The sequence below is a fragment of the Candoia aspera genome, chromosome 1, assembly GCF_035149785.1.
Source record: "Candoia aspera isolate rCanAsp1 chromosome 1, rCanAsp1.hap2, whole genome shotgun sequence".
Lineage (NCBI taxonomy): Eukaryota > Metazoa > Chordata > Lepidosauria > Squamata > Boidae > Candoia > Candoia aspera.
This window is the reverse complement of record NC_086153.1, coordinates 20,138,984-20,164,234: the sequence shown is the minus strand read 5'-3', so window position 1 is coordinate 20,164,234 and position 25,251 is coordinate 20,138,984. Positions and strand designations below refer to the sequence as shown.

The window sequence follows — 25,251 nt, the reverse complement described above, 5'->3', positions numbered from 1 at the left end:
CTTGATCGTTGAGCGTATAACGTTCCACAAGACCTCCTGAACAGTAACGTAAGACAGGAACAAGGCTACAGGGAATGATACAACATGGTGGAGATATCTGAGCACACAGGCTCTTGCTGTATTAAGGTGCAGCTATTTGTGCCCTATAGCTGTGATTACATTTGAATAAATCAGGCCCTTCGCCTACTTTAAAAAAAGCGATACAAGGCCAGCACCCAACCATAGTTGGGAATGGGCCAACACTTAGTGGAAGAACTCTTCTAAAATCAGTTCCTGGCATCTTCAGCTAAGCCTGATACAGGGCATTTTTCCACGACCCTCATCAACCACAAAGGCGTTCTTTCATTCCTACCTGTTGTGATTACGGTCTGTGCCTATCGGTGTCCTGCGCATGACCAGCTTGGCTTTGGCAATACCATCTTGAAAGGCTTTTTCAGCCGCAGCTTTATGTTTGCGAATTCTCTCCTCTTCTGCTTCTTTTTCAAGTTTTACTAACAGAGCAGGAGAAAATGCTGTGTTAATCCTCCACAGCGTTAAACTCATTTAATTCTTTCTTTGACTGGATACTTAATTGATGTTATTTTGTAGGAGGGGTTTCCGCCTTAAACCAAAACCCAGCCTGGAATTCTACAACTGATGGGAGCAATATTTTTGGCTATTGGAATGCACCAGCGATATTTAACTACTGTTCTGCCCACATGCCATGCTTGCATTGTTAAAAGGAGAACAAGTGCGTTCAAGTACAGGTGCTCCTTGGGTTACAAGCACTTGTTCAGTCACTGTTCAAACTTGTGACGGCACTGAGCAAGGGGGACTTATGACTGGTCCTTGAAGTCCTGGCCGTCACAGTGTCCCTGCAGTCACGTGATTGTGATTTCCAACATTCCCTGATGGCTTCCCACAAGGAAAGTCAATGGGGAAGCCAGTAGGAAGTCAGAAGTTGGGGTCATGCGAGGTCCTCACTTAACGACAGTAACGGGGGGCTGCTGGGGCTGCCATCGTAAGTTGGCACAGTCACATGACATTGCACTTTACAACCACATTGCTTAGCAATGGCAATTCTGATCCCAATTGCCTTCATAAGCTGCGCATAGGTAGAATTTCCTCATCTTCTGATATTAAGAACATACTGTATAATACTTTTCCTAGGAATTCATTTACACATTCATTCGCCAGGTATCCATCACTGAGATACCAAACAATGCAACTGTGCGTGCAAATTTTCCCCAGATGAACAGCTCTTAAATCCATACTGAAAAAACCAGAAAGACTTCCTCAAATTGCTACTGATTCCTGGTGACTACATGTAGGTTTCTGGAAACAATGCAGAAGTGGTTTGCCACTGTCTTAAGAGTTTTTAAATTTCACAGGCCAGCCCACAGTCTAGGGATTTCCCATCTAACTAGCATGTCCAATCTGCTCAGGATTTGAGGTCAGCTAACTGCTAAAGAAATTGGCAAAAAGTATTATCAGGCTACACAATATCCATTCTTTCAATGTTTTCAGAGAGGTGGCACTTGGACTGTAGCCTTTTGAATCGAAATGGATTGATACCCAGTGTAACACTGATATCCAAAATGGTTGCTAACTATATGGTGTTCCTAGCCCAGGTGGCTTTTATGGACTTAGATGAACATCTTAGTAAATAGTCCAGATCTTCCTGTTCCTGTATCAAATTTAGCACATGTACGCACAAAGGCAAAAGCAGCAGATGCGATTATCTCTTAGCAAACATCCTTTCTCTGCAGCAGGTGGGAGCTTAGGGTCCCACCCCTGGCAGTTATAGATGTTAGTGGCCCAATGGAAACTTTAAATTCTCCCACCTCAACAAAAAAATCTACTCTTTTAATTACCTCTCATTTGCATCTCCTGCTGCTCCTTCTCTTTCTTGGCCTGAATTGCCATAAGCCTCCTGCTTTTGACTGTGCTGATCATGTCTTCTGTTTCTATATCTACCCGCGGTTCTGATTTGACTGCTTTCTCTGGTTCTCCTTTCTTTTTTTCTCCCTTTCCCAAACCATTTTCTTCTTTGCCATTCTCTCTGTTCTTGGCCACCATCTCTTTTCGCTTCTGCTTCTCTGCCCTCTTCTTATCGTTCTCCTCTTTCAGCATTGCCAGCCGCTCCTTCCACAACTCAGCTGATGTCTGCTGCTTTGCCTCCACATGATCCTGCACTGAGTATGTCATCAAAATCCGATGGCAGAGAGCAGTGAGGATTTGCAGTTTCTCCTCCGGGGTCAGCTCAAAGAACTCAGATACCTCCAGTTTCTCCAGGAATTCATCCTGCACTTCGTTGTCTTCAAAAGCTGCCAAGTCTTTGTTCTCTTCTGCATTCTCTGAAGCCTCACTTTCCTCCTGTATATCTGACTTGCGCAAACAAAGGCGGACCAACTCAGAAGCAGAGTGCAATGTGAGGGGGATCTCGGATAGTTTCATCCCCAGCTCCAAGTAGTCTTCTGCAATCTCATCTTGCAGCAGAGTCTGGAGAAGGATGACCAGAATTCTGTTCAAGTACAGAAAACCCCCTTTCTCAGCACAAAGGGCCTCCATAAGAGAAACAGCAGTGATGGGATACTGAGCGTCCGGAAGCAGCAGCCCCGAGTAGCAGCTCAGAAACTCCACCACCATAGCCACATCCCCAAAGAGGGTATTAGGGAGCCCTTCCGGGGTATCCACCAGCCTAAAGGCAGGCAAGTTGTCCCCTTTGATATCCTGGTCCTCATATCGCTTCTGCTTCTCTAGCCTCTCCAGCATCTCCTTTTCCCGGCGCTCTCTGGCTTTCTCCTTCAGCTTCTCCTTCAGCTTCTCCCGTTTCTTCTTCATGTACTCCTTGCGCTGATCCTCTGTCATGGAAGCCCAGTTTTTCCTGTGCTCTAGTAGCTCATAGCGCTTCTGCACAATGCCTCGAAGCTCCTCGGGAAGACGAGCACGATCCTCGCTGGACAGTAACCGAGCTGTTTTTGAAATTATGCAGGAAAGGGCACTTTTCTTGTCCTCTCGGTCTTTGTTCTCTCTGTAATAGGCAATGAGATGAAGTGCGGCAGGTGGAAGATGTTTTAGAGGTTTATTGGAGGACCTGGGACTTCCAGCTGAGCTTCTTGGTGCTCTTGACACTTTAGAAGTACCTTTTGTCATGTCTAAAAGTGTCATCTGTTTCATTTTCATCTTGGAATCTTTTCTGGGAGATCTAGATTTTCCAGATTTCTGTCCGTTCAACACCTTTTTATTTTTCTCCTTTGGATCCAGTGATTTCCCAAGCCTCTTTTTGTTGAAATTGACAAGTTTTCCAGGTGCCATAATACTCATCATCTCCTCCAGCTCCTCCGTAGGCAATTTGGGGTTTTTGGAGTTCTTGACTTTCAGCGGGGAGCCCACAATTGATTTCTTCAAATGCACACTACACCAAAGTGAAGGACTCAGCCCCTGTCCTGGGGAAGCTCCATCTGATTTGGGCTTCTTAGAAGGTTTCCTGTCAGGGGATGAGGTGCTCTTCCTCTTTGTTGAAGGATTAAGAGTCAGATACTGGAATCAAAGCAATGCAAAATATATATTATCTGCACTTAAAACTGAACATGGATTTTGCTAGGACTAGGGACAATCCTACACCAAAGTAGGAACTAAAATAACATTTGCTTTGGGAGCCATAATACAAAGTAAACAGAAAGCTCTTAATTGACCACACCACATACCTTCTCTATAAACATTCAGTAGTAAAGAAAGTCTAGTAGTGCTCCAACTGCTACAGATGAAAGGCCCTTTGAAATGTTTTATCAAAAGTCCTTTGAAGCATTTTTTAAAAAAACCATTTACATACATCCTAGTCTCTATTCTCGCAAAGGCAACTCAAAACATGATGTTCTTTCAAAAATGCATTTTTCTCTATGGCCCAAAAGTAGCTGGCATTCCTGGTCCTACTGTAACTTAAATATTTAAAAGTTAGTGAATTGGGATCTAAAAGTTAAGACACTGCCGCTTGGATGACTTTTTAAACAAATGTCCTGTTAAAATGATACTTTCAGAAATTTCTACAACCAGAGGCTACCGAGCAATAACGCTGTCTCCAGTAATATACAGAGAAGGCTAAATATCAACCCCAGCCCCCAAATGGACATAAACAAAACAAAGATTGAGGACTGAGCATGCTTGTTAGCCACAGAGTGTTTAATGTCAGTTGGGAAAAAGAACCCCCAAAGATGAATAGAATGAATGGAAAATCTAGATCTCCCAAAAAACTCAATCTTGCTGAAGGGGTTGGGCCTCCAACTTATTTTCAGTCCTAAAACAGAATGGTCCATTCTGCAGCAAGACACAGTAATAGGAGGACTGGTCATCCAGGCAACTGCTCAATGCTCGTGGGATGCCACAAAGCTCATTTCTCTTTTTCCTATTATTGAATAGTTATCTGTAAGAGATTACTGGAAGAGGTAATCTGTCAGTTTGGGATGCGGTATCATTAATATGCTGATGGTACCCAACTATACATCATCTCCTGGCCAGGTTGGGGATATAGTGAAAGACCTGACCCAGCATTTGGAAGCTGTTATGATCTGGATGGAAAGAAATAAGCTGAGGCCAAATCCTTTTAAGATGGAAGTGCTGGTCATCTAGAAATCACCTGATACTTCCACTGCTCCAGTGGTGACTTTAGAGAGCGTAATTATTCACCCTGAAGAAGCAGGTCCATGATTTACAGTCCCCCTAAATTCACTGCTAGTGCTAGATAGGCAGTTGGAGACCACGACTTGCAAGGAAGAGCTTTGCCCAGGTTCCAATGGCACACCAACTGCAGCTTTTCTTGCAGCATGACAACTGTTACTGGTCTCCTCATCATCTCTTGAATTGACTACCACAAGGCACTTACATGGGCCTGCCCTGGAAGATTACCTGGAACCTATAGCTGATGTACAATATGCAGCACTTACTTGCCAGTGGGTGAGAGCCACCACTGAAACATAACACTTTGTGAGCACTGCATCAGGCACTAATAGGGTTGTGAGTACAATTCAAAGAGCTAGTCATAACCTATGAACCCTCTATGGCTTCTCACCTAGTCATCTGAAGGGCTGCCTGCTCCAGGTAGGACAGATCTGCCTAGCATACTCAACCAGAATGGGGTGATTAAGAGTGCCCCCTATGAGATCAGAGGATGGGGAGTCAGAATATACTGCCTTTCTGGATATGCCCCCATGTTATGGAACACTCTACCTCCAGAATGCAAGTGGGGCACTTCTGGAGGAAAGGACTCTGAATACATTACTATTTTGCAGAGCCTTTAAGGGTGAAAAGTAGGTTGCTATGGGAAGTCAGGTTTCATTAAGGGTGGAGGTATTTTGTATTTTTATATGTTATGTAATTCTCTAAAGCAGCCAAGATTTGTTAGAAGTATAAAAATGATGATAATTTATCAAATTCATATGCCACCAATTCCCAGTAAATCTGATGTTAATGAATAAACAAGGGTGTCAAAAACAAAGTAAGAACAACTTTCAGGAATGGGGCAAAATAATTCATGTTAGTTCAGCATTCAGAAAATAATCTAAAACTTGAGCACCTGCCCTCTGGAATAACATTCTATCCCCCTGCCTCCGTCCCAGATCTGCGTGGCTCCCACCCTGAACATGTTTTAAGTCTCTGATTTTTCCCCCAGCCCTTGGGTTAGGGTGGATGGTAAGCCTCTTATTGGATTTTATTGGTTAGCTTGAATGTTTCCTCTTCTGGACATATATCATTCTTTTGCTATATTGGTTCTTACTGTCATGAGTACTGATGGTGAGCAGGAGGGGGCCTCTATCCAGGGGGGAAAACGCATGCGTAGTAGTGAGGAGTGGAGCAGCCATTCAAAGAGACACAGATCAGACCCGCCTTAACCTTTGGGGTTTATCTGTCTGGGATTTTCCCACGCTTCTTCGGTTTGTTAGGATTTTCTGTCTAATGTTGCAGTAATAAAGCACTAGAGACCTATTCCTTGTCTCAGCGTGGTTCCTGGCTGTTAGGACACTTACTGTTTTTAATGTTATACACCGCCTTCTAAATTTAATAAAAAATAGCAAGCAGTGTTGGACAGAGATTGCTCTTGAATCTGAACATTGTTTAGAGGGCTTCTCTATAGAAAGAGAAAAATTGAGAATTCTGAATTGTGAGCTTGATTTCTCTACTGCAAGAATGTGGTAACACAAGAATCTCCAACATGGAGCTCATTAGACATAATGTCTCTGCAGACATTTTTTTTACATCTGCTTGGTTCCCTACTCTTCCTGTTTTAAATTTTTTTACTTTAAAAAATCTGGGAAACATACATATTGCAAAGTATTATATCAGGTTTCAGCAATATTTTTTAATTCCAAGAACACATCAAGACTCATATTCTTAAAAATAAAAATGGGAAACTGTTACCTACTACATACTTTATTCTTAAGCATATTCTAACACCACCCAACACAAAGAGGGGGATGGAAGAAATATCTATGAGCTAAAGGTGAGAGATGGCAAGAAAAGGAATGGTGCTTGCTGTTTGTTTGGGTTTTTTTCCTTTCTCTTGTTTTGGTTTGTGGTCCATGGAAGTGAGTATTTTGTAGTGGTTTGAGGGGCAAAATGAACGTTAGAGAGAGATGTGAATTTTCAAAACGTGGGCTCAACAAAGTAACCGAAGCTTTGATCGCCACCTCTGTGAATTTAAGCTTTCTTGACCAAGTTAATCACCACTTTGCCTTCTCTAAATTACATGTTTCATTGTTGGATATATCTGCATGGGAGTCATTTGTGAATGGAAAAGTGCTCACCCCCCGATTCTCACCATCAGGCACAACATATTCTTAAAATTCCAAATGCGTCCATCAACCCTTCAAAAAGATTGAGTATCCCAGGATAAGACAATGAATATATATTTCCAAACCATTTTTTAGCATCTGATGACAAACAAGGGCATGCTCTTCTGAAATAAGGAGTCAAATTTCACTTTGATCTTGCCTTATTTTCAACACAAGCCTAAGAATAAATATCCATGTGAAAAATGACTCCTATTTTCCATCACATAACCCAGACAGATCTTGCCTTATTTCTCACTTTATGTGGGTCAAGCAAGAAGTCACTGAACTTGCTGGGAAGGGAATACTTCTTCACCAACTCATCTTCAACTACCCAGGGAGCATTCTCGCCTGTTCCAGCCCGAAGTGCATTGTGACGGATGAAATAACGCAGAATCTCTTTGTTTGGTGGCCGTTCTGTTCGATTCAAGGTGTCTGCTGGCACATTGTTAATGATCTTGGAAGACAAAAACAAATCTTTCAGACAGGGCTTTCAACTGATATTACAGAAACGATAGAAAGGACTTAGAAGTAGCTTAGAGTGGACACTGGTAAGTCACTGAAAGTTTAACGCTTACCATAAATGATAAATATACTGTAATAACAGAAAGCTTATAAACATACATACATATCTTTATGTATGCACTAAGAGAGTGTGTGTATACGTGTGTGTGTATACATATACATACATGTGTGCGCGCGTATATATATTCTCTTTTATAATAATGAGGGGTTTTTTTGTAGAATGATTGGTGAGGCTATGTGAGGGTTATATGAACCATTCAGAACTACTGCTTTATACTGCCATTCCCCAACCACTGATTTATAGCAGGCATGCAGTGAACCACCATACTTTAATATATTTGTTTATGACAGTTATGTTAACTGCTTCTTAAAACGTTAAAACAGGACTGGATAACAGGCAGACCTGAACAATCTACTCACTTTATCTTCATTCTGCAACTTGACATCATATCTGTGTGGTAAGAATTTTGGAGGAGCCCATTTCTTCTCTTCTTTCTTCAGAGAAGTAGGAAGCTTCCGAGGAGATCGGCGTGCCCGGTCACCTGCCCAATGAAGAAAGCAAGCAAAAATATTAGTACCGTGCTTCAACAGTTCTATACCTGAAAATATGAAATACAGTAACCAAAAAAAAGTTTCCAATCTGTTTCAGCTTTTCATAAAGTGAAACAAAATCTGGCTGTTTTGAGCAATGTTGTTTCAAAAGTTCTGAGCACTGCAACGCTGCTCTTTTTCTGTGGTTTGTGCCTGGTTTGCTTTTTTCAATCTTTTTCCAGCCTAACCAGTATAGAAGCAGGACCAGTTACATCCCTGTTGCTACTGCCTAGATGGAGTCTATGGGAGAGGAGCTTTGAGAAGAAGCAATTAAGCACACAGATAAATAATAACAGCTCATAGCTGCAAGTATGCCAACCTGCCTGCATGGTAAGTTGCTTTTTGCACTGCTTGTATATATGCAATGTACCGTGAAGGTAAGGCAAAAGTATGTGTGCCTGCACCACCGTGTTTTACAAACAACTGTTACAAATGCTGTTGAGGATGTAAATGTAAAGATTAATACAATGTTGGTTCATTAAACTTTGGTATGAAAGTGCATTCTGTGCATTCTCTTGAGTCCTACTGACACTGACTCTGAAATATATTTAAAAATCTTTTCTACAGGACAAATTTCAAGTGTTATTCCGCTGAAACAAAGCCAACGCAAAAATGTTCAGATAAAGTGCTGGACAGAACACTGGCTTTTATGTTCCAAGCTCAAACCAAGCACTTTTTCTGTTTCATGCATTAACTCTAAACAGATACAGTTATACCTTATCATAAACACAGGTGGCTAGGAATAAATACATGCTTAATACCAAAGTAGCAAGTATGTAGTGCTGCAGGATCAGTACATTCTAAAATGAGTTAAAACAGAGAAAACAAGTTTTTATTTTTAATATTTTTATTAGACATATCTTCCTTTTCCATCTGGTAAGGATGTGCTGATATTCAGTCAAGCTAAAGGTCTTTCCATAGCTAACCTCCTTCATCCAAAAGATACATGGGAAATCTACAGTTACAGCTTAAAAGAACACCTATCCCATGTTTTTCTCCCACATTTGAGACATTCAGAGACATTGTACCTGAACATGGAAGTTGTTATCACAACTGTTCAAGAAAAACCTATCCTACTCTATAAATTCAGCTTGTTGAAAAATCATGTAAGTCATCAACCACTAAAATTTCATAGCATAAACATAAAAAGTTATGACAAAACAAGACCACAGCAGACCAATAAAAATAAAATAGTATAAATTCAAAGAACCGCATCCATATTTAAAGCTGTCTTGCAGTAGCTGATTCTACAAATGCTGTGATATGGCAAAGTACTTCTGACTGAATGTTCTACCAATCAATTTTATTTATTTGAGTTAGATTCCTCCTTCCTATTCAAGTTAAATATACCAGGCTGTTTTAATTTGATTAATTAGATACATGCATCACAATAATAGGAAAAAGAGGACAAGCAGCCTATCCATTAGTGTTACATATTCATGTGTTTCTGCATACCCAAGGACTTCCCAATTCCCATGGGAGAACAAAGGTCAAAATAATAACAACAACAATAATAATAATTTATTAAACATGTATGCCGCCCAACTGCCAACGACTCTGGGTGGCTCACAACTATCAACAAAGAAGGCTCGGGTGAAAAGCCAAATCTTCATGGCTCTTCTAAACAGCAGCAGAATGGGGGCCATCTGGATCTCAGGGGTAATCTCATTCCAGAACTTTAACCAGAGAAATGATACATACACAGAGCATCCTACTCTAACCTGAGTAGGCTGCTGGAATACATACGATGCAGTACTTTACTGCATGCAACCTGTGTTGTGCTTGCAATGAGACTGACACCATTTCATCAAGGAAAATTATTGTAGGGCTACCATTATACTACCTAATCAAAGCATCAGTACCTGAAATCTCCATCCTCAAAGACAGTGGCTAGATTCACATTCTGCACTAAGGTATGGTTTGCTGAATAAGCCACAGCCAATTGGCTCAGACACTGCACCATGGCTTACAACCAACGGGGGGGGGGGGGGGGTGTTGGTGATATCCACATGTAACAGCAAAACACCCAAGAAGCCATATTATAATTTAATATTACATGAACCAAATCACTGTGTTTTGTAACCACTGTTTGTGGTTTAGGGTTATGCATGAAGATTTCACTTTACTGTCAAAGACCAATGCAGCCAATCAATAGCTATACTAGTCTAGCATCTGCAGTAAATATTAATTCCAGACTGATTTACTGTTGGAAAGTTTGTATCAACCATTATGGAAGGAGATGTCTACTCACCTTCCTTCAAAATTTGCTCCAGAAAATAAAGGGAGGTAAGGAGAACCCATTTCACTCATGAATACCATTGCCACAAAATGGAATGTTTAGACATGATCTGTACAAAACACTTCTCAATTGGATAAAGCAACCACTTCCGTAGTAAGAGGTGCTTTCAAATCCTTATTAAACATTCAGTTTCACAACAATGGCACTTGTTTTCACAACTCTGTTAGCTGTCTTGAAAAAAACAATAGATTTTCATTCTTAAAAGCACCTGAAAACACTTGACAAGGAATTTCAACACCACTTGTACTAACAAGCAATATTTTTTTCTTTTCTAATTTATTATTAATTTTTCACTAACAAGTGATATTTTGATGGCAGTAATTCTAACCAGATCAAGACTGCTTTTAGCAGCCATCTACTGGCCATATATGCAATTTTGGAGTTTACTCCTAAATACGACCTAAGGCTGGTTCCCTTCATTTCAGGCCATGGCTTACTCACTCAGACTCTCTCTTCTGTTGTCATCTTCCTTCAGCGCTGGCTCCTTTTGATTTTCCTGTACAACTTGGCTGGTATTCTCTTTGTCGCTGGATGGGGAATCACAGGCTGCATCTGTTTTCTTCTCAGTAGCCTCCTCTTCTGCTACTTTCTCCAATGGATGTATTTTTACTACCTTGACACGTAGTACTTTCTCCTTTCCAACCTGAAATAGAAAGAAGCGAATTAGAACTAGGCATAGAATTCTTTACCACATTCACATAATAATTTGTGAAATGATTACTGAGGGGTGGGGGTGTAATGTCTGAAGGCAGACAAGGACCATCCGTAGTAACACCAAACTTTCCAGATGATAACTTTCTTAAAAGACATAGCTGCACTTTAGGGCTTCCAGAGGCCTTAGGTGATGTGACTGATGATGTCATGACACCATTACAGTAGAGAAAGTCAAAGAACCCTCTGAACTATTCATAATCCTTCAGTATTCTGACTTTCAATGTGTTCACAGCTTCATCTAAGTTATATTCACAGATTCCATAGATAGGTAAACATTACACAAAACAGTATACAATGTCATGCCTCCACACAATGAGTCAATATTAATCATCTTTATTGGAAAAAGTATATGAAGCCCTAGGATAATCAGCTGTTTTAAGGGGATAAGTTTAGTCCAATGACAGTCAGGTATCAATTTGATGGGCCTTCAATATTGGTTGTCACCAATGGAGTCTGCCCTTTGTGACGCAGATTTATGAAGTGAAACATCTCTTCTTCATCAAGATCTGCTCATGATCATGAAGCTGGAAAGAGCTACAAAACCATTACCTAATCATAACCCTCCCTGGAAATGAGAAAAGTAATTACAACTGGAGGATGGAAATTGGCAATTTTTAAAGGGGATTAAACCTCTGCATGCTTAAGGCATCCGTTTCACCCCTTAAACACACCACCTATGAAATGTGCCAAAATGTTTGCCTCAGGATTCTAAGTGTGTTCTATAGGCCACAAAAGGATGCTGAGAGTTCTAGGGCAAGACTGGTCACATGTTCATCTAGGCTTATCCCATCAAGGGCTTACCATACCCTCCTCCAAGAGCATCACTACTAATAATTACTTTCAACCATTTCTGGAAATCAGCTATATTAGGGACAGGGGCACTATCACATTTCTACTGTGGCATCATTATCTTCACAACTGTTTGTGAGAGATGAATTTATACCTGGTCCTTACCTCAAAGTCACACTCTTCATCAACAGCAAATTTTGTCATAATCTCCAGCCAGGAAGTGTCCACCAGCTTTTCTAAAGAGATTGTATTATGGTGAACCATTTCCAGGACAAGTTTTTCATACCAGACTGGAAATTCCTCTTTTAAACTGAAAAGACAAAAAGGAAATGGATAAAGCATACCCTTTCTAAGAGACAATTATTATGAAACTGACAATAACAACTTAAATAATCAATTTCAACTAGAGAAGTTGCAATGCTCAAGAGACAATTCATAGAAACTGCTACCATGACTTGCCTACCGATATGGCAGTACCAGTGGCCTCACCTTAATCCCTATTTACTTAAAAGCGGTTAGTAAAGATTCAAGCATTTCTCTAACTTTAGTGAGAAGCCCTTAGGAAATTCTGTATTACTAAAATGAATTAATCAAGCATGACCCTCTGCATCAACCATATAAGAATAGAATATTACAGACTGTTGGGAAATTGGGGGGAATGGAGGTTGAATGCATATTTCTGCACATTGGCAAAATGGTAGACAGATCAGAATTGCGTGCCAAAACCTGTTTACCATCAATGAGTTCTGGTCTGTATTTACAACTGCGGATATGTGAAAGTACAGATAATAAGGCTGTCCTATATTTGATTTTTCTATACACAATAATTTTCTTTAGGGGGGCAGGATTCCTACTACATACCAGCAACATGAGATGTATTCAGCACTTCATCTACTGCGTAAAAAAACAGACTAATAAATTTTGCCTGGAACCCTGAGTCCTGATGGTCATGGAAAAACGCCTTACTTAACAAATATACAACTATAATACACTAAAAAATGCACTGATTAACATGAATGTATAATACATGACTCACTGTCAGAAAGTTTGTGGACTTATATTATAATGGATTACATTCTGTATTTTTATGCAGCGCATCTATATTTGTTTCCAACTGTGCCATATTTTAATTAGACCAAAATTTATGGAGAAAGGCCAGTGAGAACTGCAAGGTACACTGTGTAATGAGAAAAATTATCAGAGAAACAGACAATACCCAAACAGAAATATTTTTTTAGAGTTTAGATATCCTTGCTTATGTAGCTGAACAAAAGTTTTCCCTCTTCTTGAGACATGACTCAAGCATGACTCATTCCAAGAATTTTCACAGGAAGCTCACCCTTCGTCAAATGTCCTCCCATCGTTTAGGCCCTATCTCCAAAAGCAAAAGCATTTGCTACTGCTACTTACAGCTCAGCAACTTCCTGTTCTTCTTCCCAGGCTTCTTTGTGTGTCAGCTGACTACTCCCGGTACTTTTGCAGGTCCATATTCGTTGGTTATATTTCTCTAGCCGTGCTTCATACTCTCTGAAGAAGCAACAGCTCAGGAAAATAGGGTGCATTTGGTTTTAAACAATTGGATTAAATCAGCAGTTTTCTGTCTTACACAAAGCGTCATTTACACATTATGATGAACACAATTACTAAATCAAGGTTTGATACTGGTCTAATATTTTAACATATGAGTAATTTAATTATAATCCTTGGTTTGGGCATCATGCATAGTTCTCTCCTTAGTACTGTTTTCCTGCTCCCATAATGTGAAGGGACTGTGTATACTGTATTACTATTCATCTTATCCATATATAGGTTTAGGAAGGCAGGATTCCATCCTTATTACAAGAAAACACTGCCTCAGTAGCATGAATTGTGTATTTTAGTATGTATTTACTTATTGATATTATAGCTGTTTTTCTAAAATGTTTTAAAATACATTTCATATACTGATAAAATATTGTCCCAATTCAGATATCATAGTCAAACAATGGTTTAAATTAGAGGTGATCAACTTTTCAGAAAATGGAACCACATTTTCAGCTGCAAAGAGCTACACCTTATCCAATGCTAACATAATGATATGACAGAGGAGGAATTTTTGCCTCATCCCCTCCCTTCTTTACAAGGAATTTTAAACTTGCCTTGGTGAATTACACTTACTGTAGTTTTAATTAATTTTAGTTTTCTGTTAAAAATTGCCATCACTGGCAATATGATTTGGGGAACACTAAAGTATATAGAGAGTCAGTCTGGTGTAGTAGTTAAGGCATCAGGCTAGAAACCGGGAGACCATGAATAAATAAATAAATTCCAGTCCCACCTTAGGCAAGAAGCCAGCTGGGTGACTAGTCACTCTCTCTCAGCTCTAGGAAGAAGGCAATGGCAAAACACTTCCAAAATCTTGCCAAGAAAGCTGCAGGGACTAGTCCAGGCAGTTGCCAGGAGTCAACACCGATACAAAGGCACAAACAAACAAACAAACAAGGGTATATGCTGCCATTGCTAGAAGGTTTCTTCCCATCCAGTTCAGGCCACAGAATGTTCTAACTTTTAATTCCTTATTTTCCTTCCTAGCTTTTAATTATTTGGTCATTTAAATCATACTAACTAAAGGTATTTTAAATGGTTGACTGCTGTCAACCAAAACTGAAACCATATTTTGACAGATATTTCCAACTCTAGTTTGGAATTAAACAGTGGAAGCCACAGCTCTTCCAATTTGGGCATCACAATAAACTATGATCATCTTAACTTTGGATATGGAAAATCTTAATGCATAAATAGAAACCGAAAAGAGGGAATACTATGAAGTTATCGTTTTATTGTCATGTCTGAGCAATGTTTAACAAAATATAACTCCACTACTTACGTACACATAAACTCACTCACAGAATTCAGTAGATACTGAAATTGTATTTAGTGAGAACCACAAGTGTGGGATAAACTTTAATTAAAATTTTATTATATACGAAGCACCAGTCAAATCATCAAAATATACAGCATATATTGTATAGTTGTATGCCTATCAGATAAACAGATTAATCCAACCTTAGCTGAATTTCTTCCGCAGTTCTACAAGCAAACACCTCTACTATGAGTTGCTACAGAACGTAAATGCTAAAAGGAAAGGAAAGGAAAGGAAAGGAAAGGAAAGGAAAGGAAAGGAAAGGAAAGGAAGCTGGCACAAATAGCCAGGTTTTCCATCCTACGAACTTGTTTCAAGAAGTATGGCTCACCTGACAAGATTCTGTTGTCCCTTAAAAACCATAGAGCAATACAGCAGCAGCTTTCAAGCATTTATTTGGCTTCTGATTAATTTTAAAAACTAGCAACAAATATTTGGTTAAGATGGACGGCTACGTAAATTTGCTAAATAAATTAAACAGACACCAACCATACAAAGCAAAAAATGTGCCAAGCACACAACTATCATCCAGATACAAAAAACGCCCTTGATATAGTCATCTACGCAAGCTCCTGCTTATTCTCGTTTTTGGATCAGAGAAACAAAGACATGGTATCGGTTTCTCAATAGCAATTTATAATTTCTTGTATTGATGTGCTTTACATCAGGGTTGTAAACTGCACTGTGCAACTTCATGCAGCATGGCTTGCAATGCAAACAGAAAAGTTTCTTAAATCTTAAGCTACAGCCAACACTTCTGACAATAAAGATGCATGGCAGATACACTTTGTTTTCCACAGAAATTCTACAGAGCGTAAACCCTTTCGGTAAAATATGGAGTATGTTTTCATTTGGGAGCACTACTAGCCACCAATGTTAAATATTTAATGGGGATTTCAAAGTGATCAATTTTAGATAGAAAAGCTAAGGAATCAGATGGCAATATGGCAACCAATATTAAATCTTTAATAGAACATTCCAAAAATACAGCGCAATGACAAAAGTAAGGAACCAAGTGGCAATACAAAGAGAAAGAATTCAGAAGAGACCTTAGTGTTCTCCCCATTACCATACAAATATACTCTACTTCCAACTTCCTAAATCTGACTCACTGTGAAAAAAGGGCATAAAAGCTCAAAAAATTTGGAAGATTTACTGGGCCTCCTCTCCAGCTTCAAATATTCTTTATGTATTACTTAGCTTTTTAAAAACTATACTTACAGACTTACAGTAAAGGACACAGTTTTGGGTGATTAATCCTCTCTCCAATAGTAAATCTGTTTTTCTATACTTGTTCAAAATTCTAAAGCATACAAAATCCTGTCTGTGCACATCTGCAAAGAACAGACGTTTCACATTTCCAATTCGCACACAGTAGCACAATCTCTTTCCAATAGCTATCTATGGTATACCAAATTAACATCACACGCCACATCCCTTTCTTCTTTCTCATATCCTTCAACCATTTTTGGAGTTATGCACTGCTCCATTCCAAGAGATTCTAAATAATACTCAAAATAGACTCAAAAAGAGATTGTATATAAAAGCTGCCTTTTACTGCAGTGTTATAAAGGCTATTTATGCCAACACAGAATAAATGCTCTCAACCTATCTGCAGAATATCAGACAATCTTCAGTCAACCTTTTCATTACTAGACTTCTGAATTTTCCTGACACTGGTATAGAGACAGTCCTATAAATAACCCAGCCCCGTTCCATGAATGGCTTTATAGGTAACAATCAGTACTCTGAATTGCACTTGGAAGTTCATTGGAAGCCAGTGTAGCTTGTGGAACAAAGGTGTAACATGGGCGTACTGAGGTACACCCACAACTGTTAACACCACTGCATCTGAGACCAGCTGAAGCTTCTGGATACTCTTCAAAGGCAGCTCCATGTAGAGTCCGTTGCAATAATCCACCTGGGAGGGGACCAAGGCATGAGTGACCATGAATAGCATCTCCCAATTCAAAAAAGGATGTAATGGTTGCACAAGCTGTAAATGTGCAAAAGCCCTCCTGGCCATGGCTGCCACCAGATCCTCAAACCAGATCTTCAAATCAAGGAGAACCTCAATTGTACACCAATTCTATTTGGGATAGTGAAACAATATCTAGAAACCAAGGAAGGACATCAGCAGTATTGCCTGGTTGGCCCAGGGCAGAGTTGTATAACTGAGTTTTATCAATATCAAGTAGACTTCTCCATCACAGTAAGCATTTAATGACAGAGACTTCTGACAGTTAACATGATTCCAGTTAAATTTCTAAAGATAAGTCACAATGGTGACCTTTTGCCTATATAGTCATCAGGAGTTGATCCTGACGCCTAACTAAATTATGCAAACTGCAACTGAGGACATAACAGAACTGATCCCAAAAAACTGGATTGTGGTAAATTGTGAACCCAAATTTAAGCAAACTGTCAGAAGGTTTCTCTTCTCAAGTTTACTATGGACAGCTTTCTGTCTTTTCCAGGCAGTTGGAATCCAAACATAACATTTCACAGAATAGCATCTGACTATACGATATTAAATAGATTACAAACACAGAAATCCAGTAAATTATGTAAGACCATTTTCTATATCAAGAACAGCTAAGTGTAAAGTATCACAATATTATAAGTAGGTTCCCTTCCAAAAGCGCCTGATCAGAGAAAAGCCAAGGCTGTTCTGACAGATGGGGTGGAGTGAGAGGTTTTGTTAAGAGGAAGGGGCTCTCTTGGGTACAAGACAAAGAAGGAAGACTGTTGGGGAAAAACAAAGCATTGCCCTTTGAGGACACTAAATGTAATTGTTTAGGCCTACACAAAAATTAGCTCTTTGGATTTTTACTAAGATAAATACAAATTCATTTGCACAAAACTGACAGATGTACCGGCAGTCTCAGTTCCTAAGATAGAGCAGCCGGAGACAATTAAATTATATGAGGAAAGAAACTGGTATCCACTAAAGACCTAATAAAAGAGATATTTCAAGTTCAGCCCTGCTCTTGACCGTGTTGCTTGCTTAATAACCTTGAACATCTTCATCAGTCAGTCTACCATATACAAAATGAGGTAAATATCAAAAGAACTATCACCCTCATACACAAAACAGTAAACAGTAAAAGAGTGCTTGCTTGGTGGATGATCAATTTTCACTCTAGAAAAGTTTTTAAGTGGTGTGTTTTGATACAAACTCTGCCAAGCCATTAAAAGCTCTTAAGTATTTGGGGTACGTTTACTTTAAATGCATGCATACTGGTTTTAAAAAAACAGTAAGAAAGGAGAAAACTATACAAGAAAAGCTATACTTATTCATCAGACAAGTCAAGCCTCTATAAACTATGGCCCAGCTCTTGGCTTCTCTGCCAACAGAGCCAGATAGCTGAATACAGGGTTGAAAAGCACAATGGAACATCAACAGCACAGGTCTTCTTTGGCATTAGGGCTCAGAACATAAGGAAAAGTTATACTGACAGCTGAAGTGGCCATATATAACAACAGTGGTTAGGAAAAATACTATCACCACCTCATTGTTCAGTGAACCAACCAGGGATACAGATTAGAAAAATAAATTTAGTTTGTAAACAAACATTTATTTATCAATCAAATTTGTCACCACCCATCTCCTCCGACCGGAAGGACTCTGGGTGGTTTATAATATAGAATAAATATGCAATAAAAACCTTTAATAGTGGCCGATCAGGTGCTATAGTGAACACAGAGTATGAAAGCAGTACTAACTTTCCCTACTGATAGTCCAGAGCTCATAAAATACATAAATGCAAACCTCTGGAAATTGGGTGGAGGAAGTGTTACTTTATCATGGTAAAATGCTGTTTAGAGCCATCTAAGGCAGGGATATCAATACCTATTGTGATGGTAAGTTAATTTATGCATGTAACCCACCATCACAAAATATGCCAACTGACATTATTATGAACAAGTACTGTAATCTTTCTTGAAGCTTCTTTCAATCAAACTCACTACCTTTGAATTCTACGTTTTCAGTATGGGAAGATAATTTTCTGGTAAGCCCTCAAGTAAGACAGGTCAGCAATATCCATAGCAAAGGTTTCTGTTCTACTTGGCCCGGATGGTCAATTTAATCTTAGCCTTCTAGAAATTTCTCAAAAGCGGCACAATGGTGATAAACCTTTGCGGACGTGAGCCTTTACTCATAAGATTCAGAGATAGATCCTGTCTAGAGGAACATTCCACTTTTAGCTACCATTAAGAGGCATCTACAAAATAGTATTTCTTGCCCTACTTTAGTCCAACATGCCTACCTAATTGTTTCCTGTAGGGGCCAGCCCAATGCCTCCAGATACGTATACGCTTTAACCCGAAAGTGAAAACCTTCCCTTGGTGTCCGCCCTCTCAAGCTTGCCTTCAAACTGCTCCAGAACAGGCAGGATCCAGTCCAAACTTACACGGCTAATAACTTAGAACCTTCTCAGACAAAAAAGATCCTCCCTCTTTCTTCCCCAACCCGCCAGTTACTGACATGCACAGTTACTCCTCTGCCGGCCCGCTGCACTCTCAGCATAGGAAATGAAGTTGTTCTGCCCTGCTCCATCTTGCGTCCGAGGGGAAGAAAAAGATGCCACGAAGGGGGAGGGGAAAATAAAGAGAAAAAGGGAACAAAGAGACCGGGAGTCAAGAAAGCAAACGAAGGCCTTCAGCTGTCCTACGTTTCCGATTCGAGTTAAACCGCCAAGACGGAGAAGAAAGGAGAGTAACTCCTTCCCTGCCTCTCACCCATCCCCCACTGCACTCTGACGGAAAAACAAAAGTCGCCCCCCCTCCCGCGCACACTCCTCTCCACCGTCCTGATCGGATACTCGCTGGAGCGGAAGGCCTCCTGCGTGTGGGTAATGACGAAGCGCTCCCCCGGCGGCTCCCCCGGCGGCAGCGGCTTAGCCAACGGAAAAGGCTTGCGGCCCAGCAGCGGCGCCATCGCCGAGACGAAGAAATCGGTCCAGGAGCTGCGCCGGAAAAATGGCGGGAGAATCCCCTCGTTGCTTCCTCGCAGGGGCGCGGAGCGAGCGCGGGAGGGCGAAGCCGGCAAGCCCCTCAGCCTGTTTCGCTCGCCCCCTCCCTCCTTCACACTCTCTGCGCGCGCGCAAGTCACCCCCCCATCGGTATATGTATGTTTTTAACTCTGCCCCCTCTTTCGGTCTCCTTTCTCTTCCCGCGCGTGGTGATTGGTCCAATGCTGAACATCACACTATCCCATTGGCTAGCAAGGGCGACACTCAAAAAGAGGTTTAAGGTTGGCTGCGCCGCGGGCGGGCGAGAAATAGAAAGGTCGCGTTATGTAAGCGCAAGAAAGGAGCGCGGCCGTTCCGCCGCCATTTTTGGTCGCTGTTATTATGTCCCGCCTTCCTCGGCCAATGGGAGCTTATCGCTTCGTCCGGGAATTGGCGAGAAGAAGAGGGAGGGGGAAAGCCCGCTTCGAAGGCTTTTGTCTGGACGCCTCAAACGCTGCCTCGCCTTAAAGGAGCAGCGCCCTTAGAAGCGTTCCCGAAGAATCATGGGAAATACATCGGAGTACTGTACTGTTTTCCGCAAGCTGGAAGGGGTGGATTCTTCGGTGCAAACTCAGTTTGGCTTGTTTTCTTTGGTTAAAGCCCAGATCGCAAACATTAATTAAAACATATTTTTAGAGCATGTGCAGAATGCCTCGACACCAGAACCTAGCGAATGCTGAATTCTAAGTCCCATTTTCACACTTTAGACTTACGAATTGTTAGAACGTGTGGCTTTTCCCCCTCCACGTTTCAGAAGTGAGTACCCACTCTTACCTCCTTCCTGGTAGCTCAGACCTTGATTTTCAGAAAGTCATTCCTGAGCATCTTCAATGTTTCATTTGCATATCTCAGTGAATGCAATGACTCTTGACCAACTGGATTGTAACAATAAACAGTTTAATTTGTTACCAACAGTTTCAAAAAAGTGCTTGCAATTGGAATGGGTTTTCACAGTACTCATAAATTCACATATGATTGAAGGCTCCCATTTGGGTCACAAGTTAAACAGGCCTTGGACTGCAAGAAGATCAAACCAGTCCATACTCCAGGAAATAAAGCCAGACTGCTCACTTGAGGGAACGATATTAAAGGCAAAACTGAAATACTTTGGCCACATAATGAGAAGGCAGGACACCCTGGAGAAGATGCTGATGCTGGGGAGAGTGGAGGGCAAAAGGAAGAGGGGCCGACCAAGGGCAAGGTGGATGGATGATATTCTAGAGGTGACGGACTCGTCCCTGGTGGAGCTGGGGGTGTTGACCGACAGGAAGCTCTGGCGTGGGCTGGTCCATGGAGTCACGAGTCGGAAGCGACTAAACGAATAAACAACAACAGAGGCTGAAGAGGAGGAGAGGCAAAAAGCAACCTCACTGTTGCCTTTTGTATATCTTTTGTGTATTGGGTGTTTTGTGAGTAGCTTAGTCCCATAGTTGTCATTTTATGAAAAACCTGCTCCCTAAATAGTGGCAGCCATTTAGTGTGTTTTCCAAATTCTAATTGCTTTCCAAATTCTAATTGTACCTACTGTGCCTCAAAGATTGGGGACTGTGCTAAAATCAGGTATTTTAGGATCACATCAGATGCCAAAAACATGCCACAGCAACCTAATTTATCTGGGGAAAAAGGCAAGGCAAATCTGTATACCAGGACTTGCTAATAATTTTCCATTATGCAGGATATTATATAATTTCTGCAAGATTTTCAGGACGACGACTTAAACTAGCAATTGGCAACTCAGTCCTAATTGTCAGCATTGCATACATAAATTCCTTGATGGAAGCAGAACAGTCTGAAAATTCAAAATGTATTTTAAAAGTATGTACAACTAGTGAAAATATTGTCATATTGTCAAATCTCACAAGATTTTGAGTAAGAGGGTCAAATTCTTTGGACATTTAATTATCTCTGGAGTTTGCAGCAGCTCTTTTTAAAATGTATTTTTATTTTTATTTCCAGTAACCTCAAACACCACAAGTGACCCCTTGACGACAGGTTGGAAATAACAGACATGGCAATTACGGTATATCTCATCTCTATTGCATAGCTCCCAATAACAATTTAGATGTAGCAGTAGAAGAGCCCTGAGTGGCTTTCAGAAGGGTCATAAAAACAGTCTTAACTAGCATCATCAAAATAAAATCACCCATGCACAGAAACAATGAAAACAAACTTTAATATATATTAAAAGCCATTTTTGCTGCTTTCTTTGAAAGAAGCCAGTGGCACAAGGCTACTCTGAACTTCTTTATGAATAAAGGAAAAGGAGAAAACAAGCAGATTTAGATTGGAAACTATGGGAATTCATCATCATCATCATCATCATCATCATCATCATCATCATATCAATACTTGTATGCTGCCCGACTCTCAACAACTCTGGGCAACTCACAAAAATCAAATAAATTACAATAAAATCAGTGGAACATAATATATAAAAGATGGCAAGCACAATGAAAGGAGGGATCTCACTCTCTCACCAAAGGCCTGGATGAAGAGCCGGATCTTCCCAGCTCTTCTAAACAAAAGCAGAGTGGGGCCCATCCAGATCTTGGGGGGAACCTCCTTCCAGAGGGCTGTAATAATGTTATGCTCACTTAGGGCCTGGCAGTAAATCACAGCTCTCCTGACACTTAACCATTCAGCACTTGGCATAAATCATACTGTGCAGTCCTTGGTGCTCTCTGAGCCTTGTTGTTTTCTTGCAGATGTTTCATTGCAAGACTAGACAATATCTTCAGTGTGAAAAGGGAGTGGGCCTTGCTCTCAGTTTACATACAGAAGCTTGCCATGCTTGTGTTGGTGGAGGTGTTCTCTCCTTGGGAATTCCTTGATTGGGCTGTTGTTTGCTGCTTGGTTGATTGCCTGAGTTAATAGTGCCTTGATTAGGGTGTATTGTGCTGTTTGATGGTTCATCTGGTGTTAACCCTAGTGTTGATTTTTGCATATCTGGGTGTTGATTGCTGGTGAAGAGGTGTTCTGGTCTTTTGGCTTTTCTATTGTCTCTTTTGAATGGTATGTAAATGTTGTTTACCTCTATGTGTCTGTTGATGGCTGCTTGCTCTGAGTGCCAGGCTTCCAGGAATTCTCTGGCGTTTTTGGATTTGGCTTGGTCTAGGATGCTCACAGTTTCCCAGTTGAAACTATGGCTGAGTCTGTCCATGTGTTGTGAGATTAAGGAGTTCTCATTGTGTCTTCTGACTGCCTGTGGGTATTCGTGGATGCGCTCTGCTAGTCTTCTGCCTGTCTGTCCTATGTAGTGGCTGTTGCAGTCCTTGCACTGTATGTTGTATATAACTCCTGTTTTTTCTTCTTGGGCTACTGGGTCTTTTGGTTTGCTTTAGATATTCTGAAGGGCTTTGGTTGGTTTATGTGCTACAGTGATGCTGTGCGGTTGTAACAGTCTGTTGGTAATTTCTGAGATGTTTCTGATATATGGCAGTGTTATTCTTTTCATAGACTGTGTTGGTTGTGCTGTAGTGTGTAAGGAATTCCTGGAAGCCTGGTGCTCAGACAAGTCAGCCATCAACGGGCACATAGAGGTAAACAATATTTACATACCATTCAAAAGAGACAATAGAAAAGCTAAAAGACCAGAACACCTCCTCGCCAGCAATCAACACCAGATATGCAAAAATCAACACTAGGATTAACACCAGATGAACAGTCAAACAATACACAATACTCTAATCAGGGATCTATTAACTCAGTCAATCAACCCAGCAGCAAACAACAGCCTAATCAAGGAACTCCCAATGAGAGAACAACACCCCCACCAACACAAGCAGGGCAAGCCACTGTATATAAACTGAGAGCAAGGCCCACTCCCTTTTCGCATTGAAGATGTTGCCTAGCCTGGCAATGAAACATCTGCAAGAAAACAACAAGGCTCAGAGAGCACCAAGGTTCAGCCCTGAGCTACAAATATTCTCTTCGATTGCTCTGCTTGCGAATCACAGAGAACTTTTAGCCATCGGGTTCCTATATTTATTTTTATTATGTATTATATTATTTTATAGTTTTATATTTCTCTTATTTATGTTTTACTGTAAACCGCCCAGTCCATTTTGTGGGAGATGGGTGGTGATAAATTTGATTAATAAATAAAAAATGCTGTCCCCCCACATTTAACGTGTATCCAGAATGGGTCTATGCTATGCTGCTGTCCATATAGCTTTACCATACTATCCTGTATAGTCATCTCTTGGTGATTCCCCCAGCCTAAATTCCAGTTCCACCCACCTGCTTTCCCTAGGAAAAGCTGCCATCAATTGCCATACAGAATGTGTATTGGGGCAATGCTTGTACTGCAGTTCCAGGCACTCCATCAACAATCATTTTCAACTTTTTTTGCCAAAGGATTAGCAATATACCAAAGTGCTGACCACTAGATGGCAGCAAAAGGTTGGAGCTTTCTGCCTTTTTTGCGTGACATCTTGTGGCCATCAGATTTGTGCAGTCCAGTGCAGCTCTTAGAAAAGTGTTTTTTTAGGTATTTATTTCATTTTAATCCTGATGCAATCTACCTGATTTTTGGCAGTTTACAAGTACAAACACCCAACTAATGTTACTGAAGAGCCAAAGTCCAACAAAGGGGTTTGGTGTCTGTGATTGTGTCTCTTGTTCCAAAATAGCTACCATTTTGTTGGTCAATAGATTGATACTCCTTTTAAAATGCAGCAAATAAATACTGCAGGGGCTGGAGATCTAGTCGCCTTTGCACCCAAATCAACAATGCGTAATAGTCACAGAGCCCACCAATTAGACAGAAGGGGGCAGTTCCACAGCAAATCTGCTGAGCCAATTGCAGCCATGCAGATCCCTGACCCAGACCAGATCATTGCAAGGCTCCTACTCCACATGCTCCAGATTGTTTCCATGGGAGATCTTGTGCTAGGATAAGAAGGCAAACATTACTTCAGCACCAGAATATCTAAAGCTGACCAGGCTGCCTGAGCAACAGACTGGTAATCAGAAGGAAATGCAAGAGACAGGTTGCTTTAAGTAGTGCTGTGCTTGACTATGCGTAAAGCCCAACGCATGACCAATTCTTCCAAATTATTTTCAAAGTGTACATAGTCCTAATATCAGTAGTAGCGGTTTTAGGAGACATCAGGGACTACAGTAATAGCATAATCTTCCCAGTAAAAAGTAATAAAACAGCTGATTTTTACACACACAGTGTGACATGCTGTTGTTTTATTTTGCAGGACAGATGAAATCCAGATGATTTTAGGATCTGAAGAGAAAAAAACCAAACAATTAATGGCATGATGTTTTCACAGCAGTACAACAAAAGTACGTATTAGCTAAAACTACCTTGACTTATTTCATTATTAGTTCAGTCAGAATTCAAAGTGTGCATCTAATAGAACATGGTACTCCAAAAGACTTCCCAGGTTCAAAAATGTTGGTCTTTCCATTAGAATTCAACAGTTTTCTATGTGAGTTGCAAACACTAAAAAACATGTAACAGGCATTGTTGTATAAAGATACTTTTGTTTCCATTTTTGAATGATAATCTCAGTAACATTACATCAATAAAATAGGCCCATATTATCCCAAAATTTCAAACGGGAGCCAACCAATCATGGTTCACCTGATGCCCTTTCATAG

The 25,251-nt window shown here is 40.5% G+C and overlaps 1 protein-coding gene across 1 annotated transcript in view; it reads right to left on the bottom strand.

Annotated features, from left to right (window-relative positions):
• BAZ1B (bromodomain adjacent to zinc finger domain 1B) overlaps positions 1–19,734 on the bottom strand; it is a 38,033-nt gene extending 18,299 nt beyond the window's left edge. Inside the window, exons 1-8 of the mRNA XM_063299122.1 lie at positions 19,450–19,734; positions 13,132–13,248; positions 11,887–12,031; positions 10,660–10,861; positions 7,749–7,870; positions 7,063–7,260; positions 1,854–3,522; positions 353–491 (exon numbers count right to left, since the gene is read on the bottom strand). Of these exons, the coding sequence (XP_063155192.1) occupies positions 353–491; positions 1,854–3,522; positions 7,063–7,260; positions 7,749–7,870; positions 10,660–10,861; positions 11,887–12,031; positions 13,132–13,248; positions 19,450–19,565 (2,708 nt within the window). The 5' untranslated portion in view covers positions 19,566–19,734. The remainder of the gene's footprint in view (positions 1–352; positions 492–1,853; positions 3,523–7,062; positions 7,261–7,748; positions 7,871–10,659; positions 10,862–11,886; positions 12,032–13,131; positions 13,249–19,449) is intronic.
• Between the last annotated feature and the right edge of the window lie 5,517 nt (positions 19,735–25,251).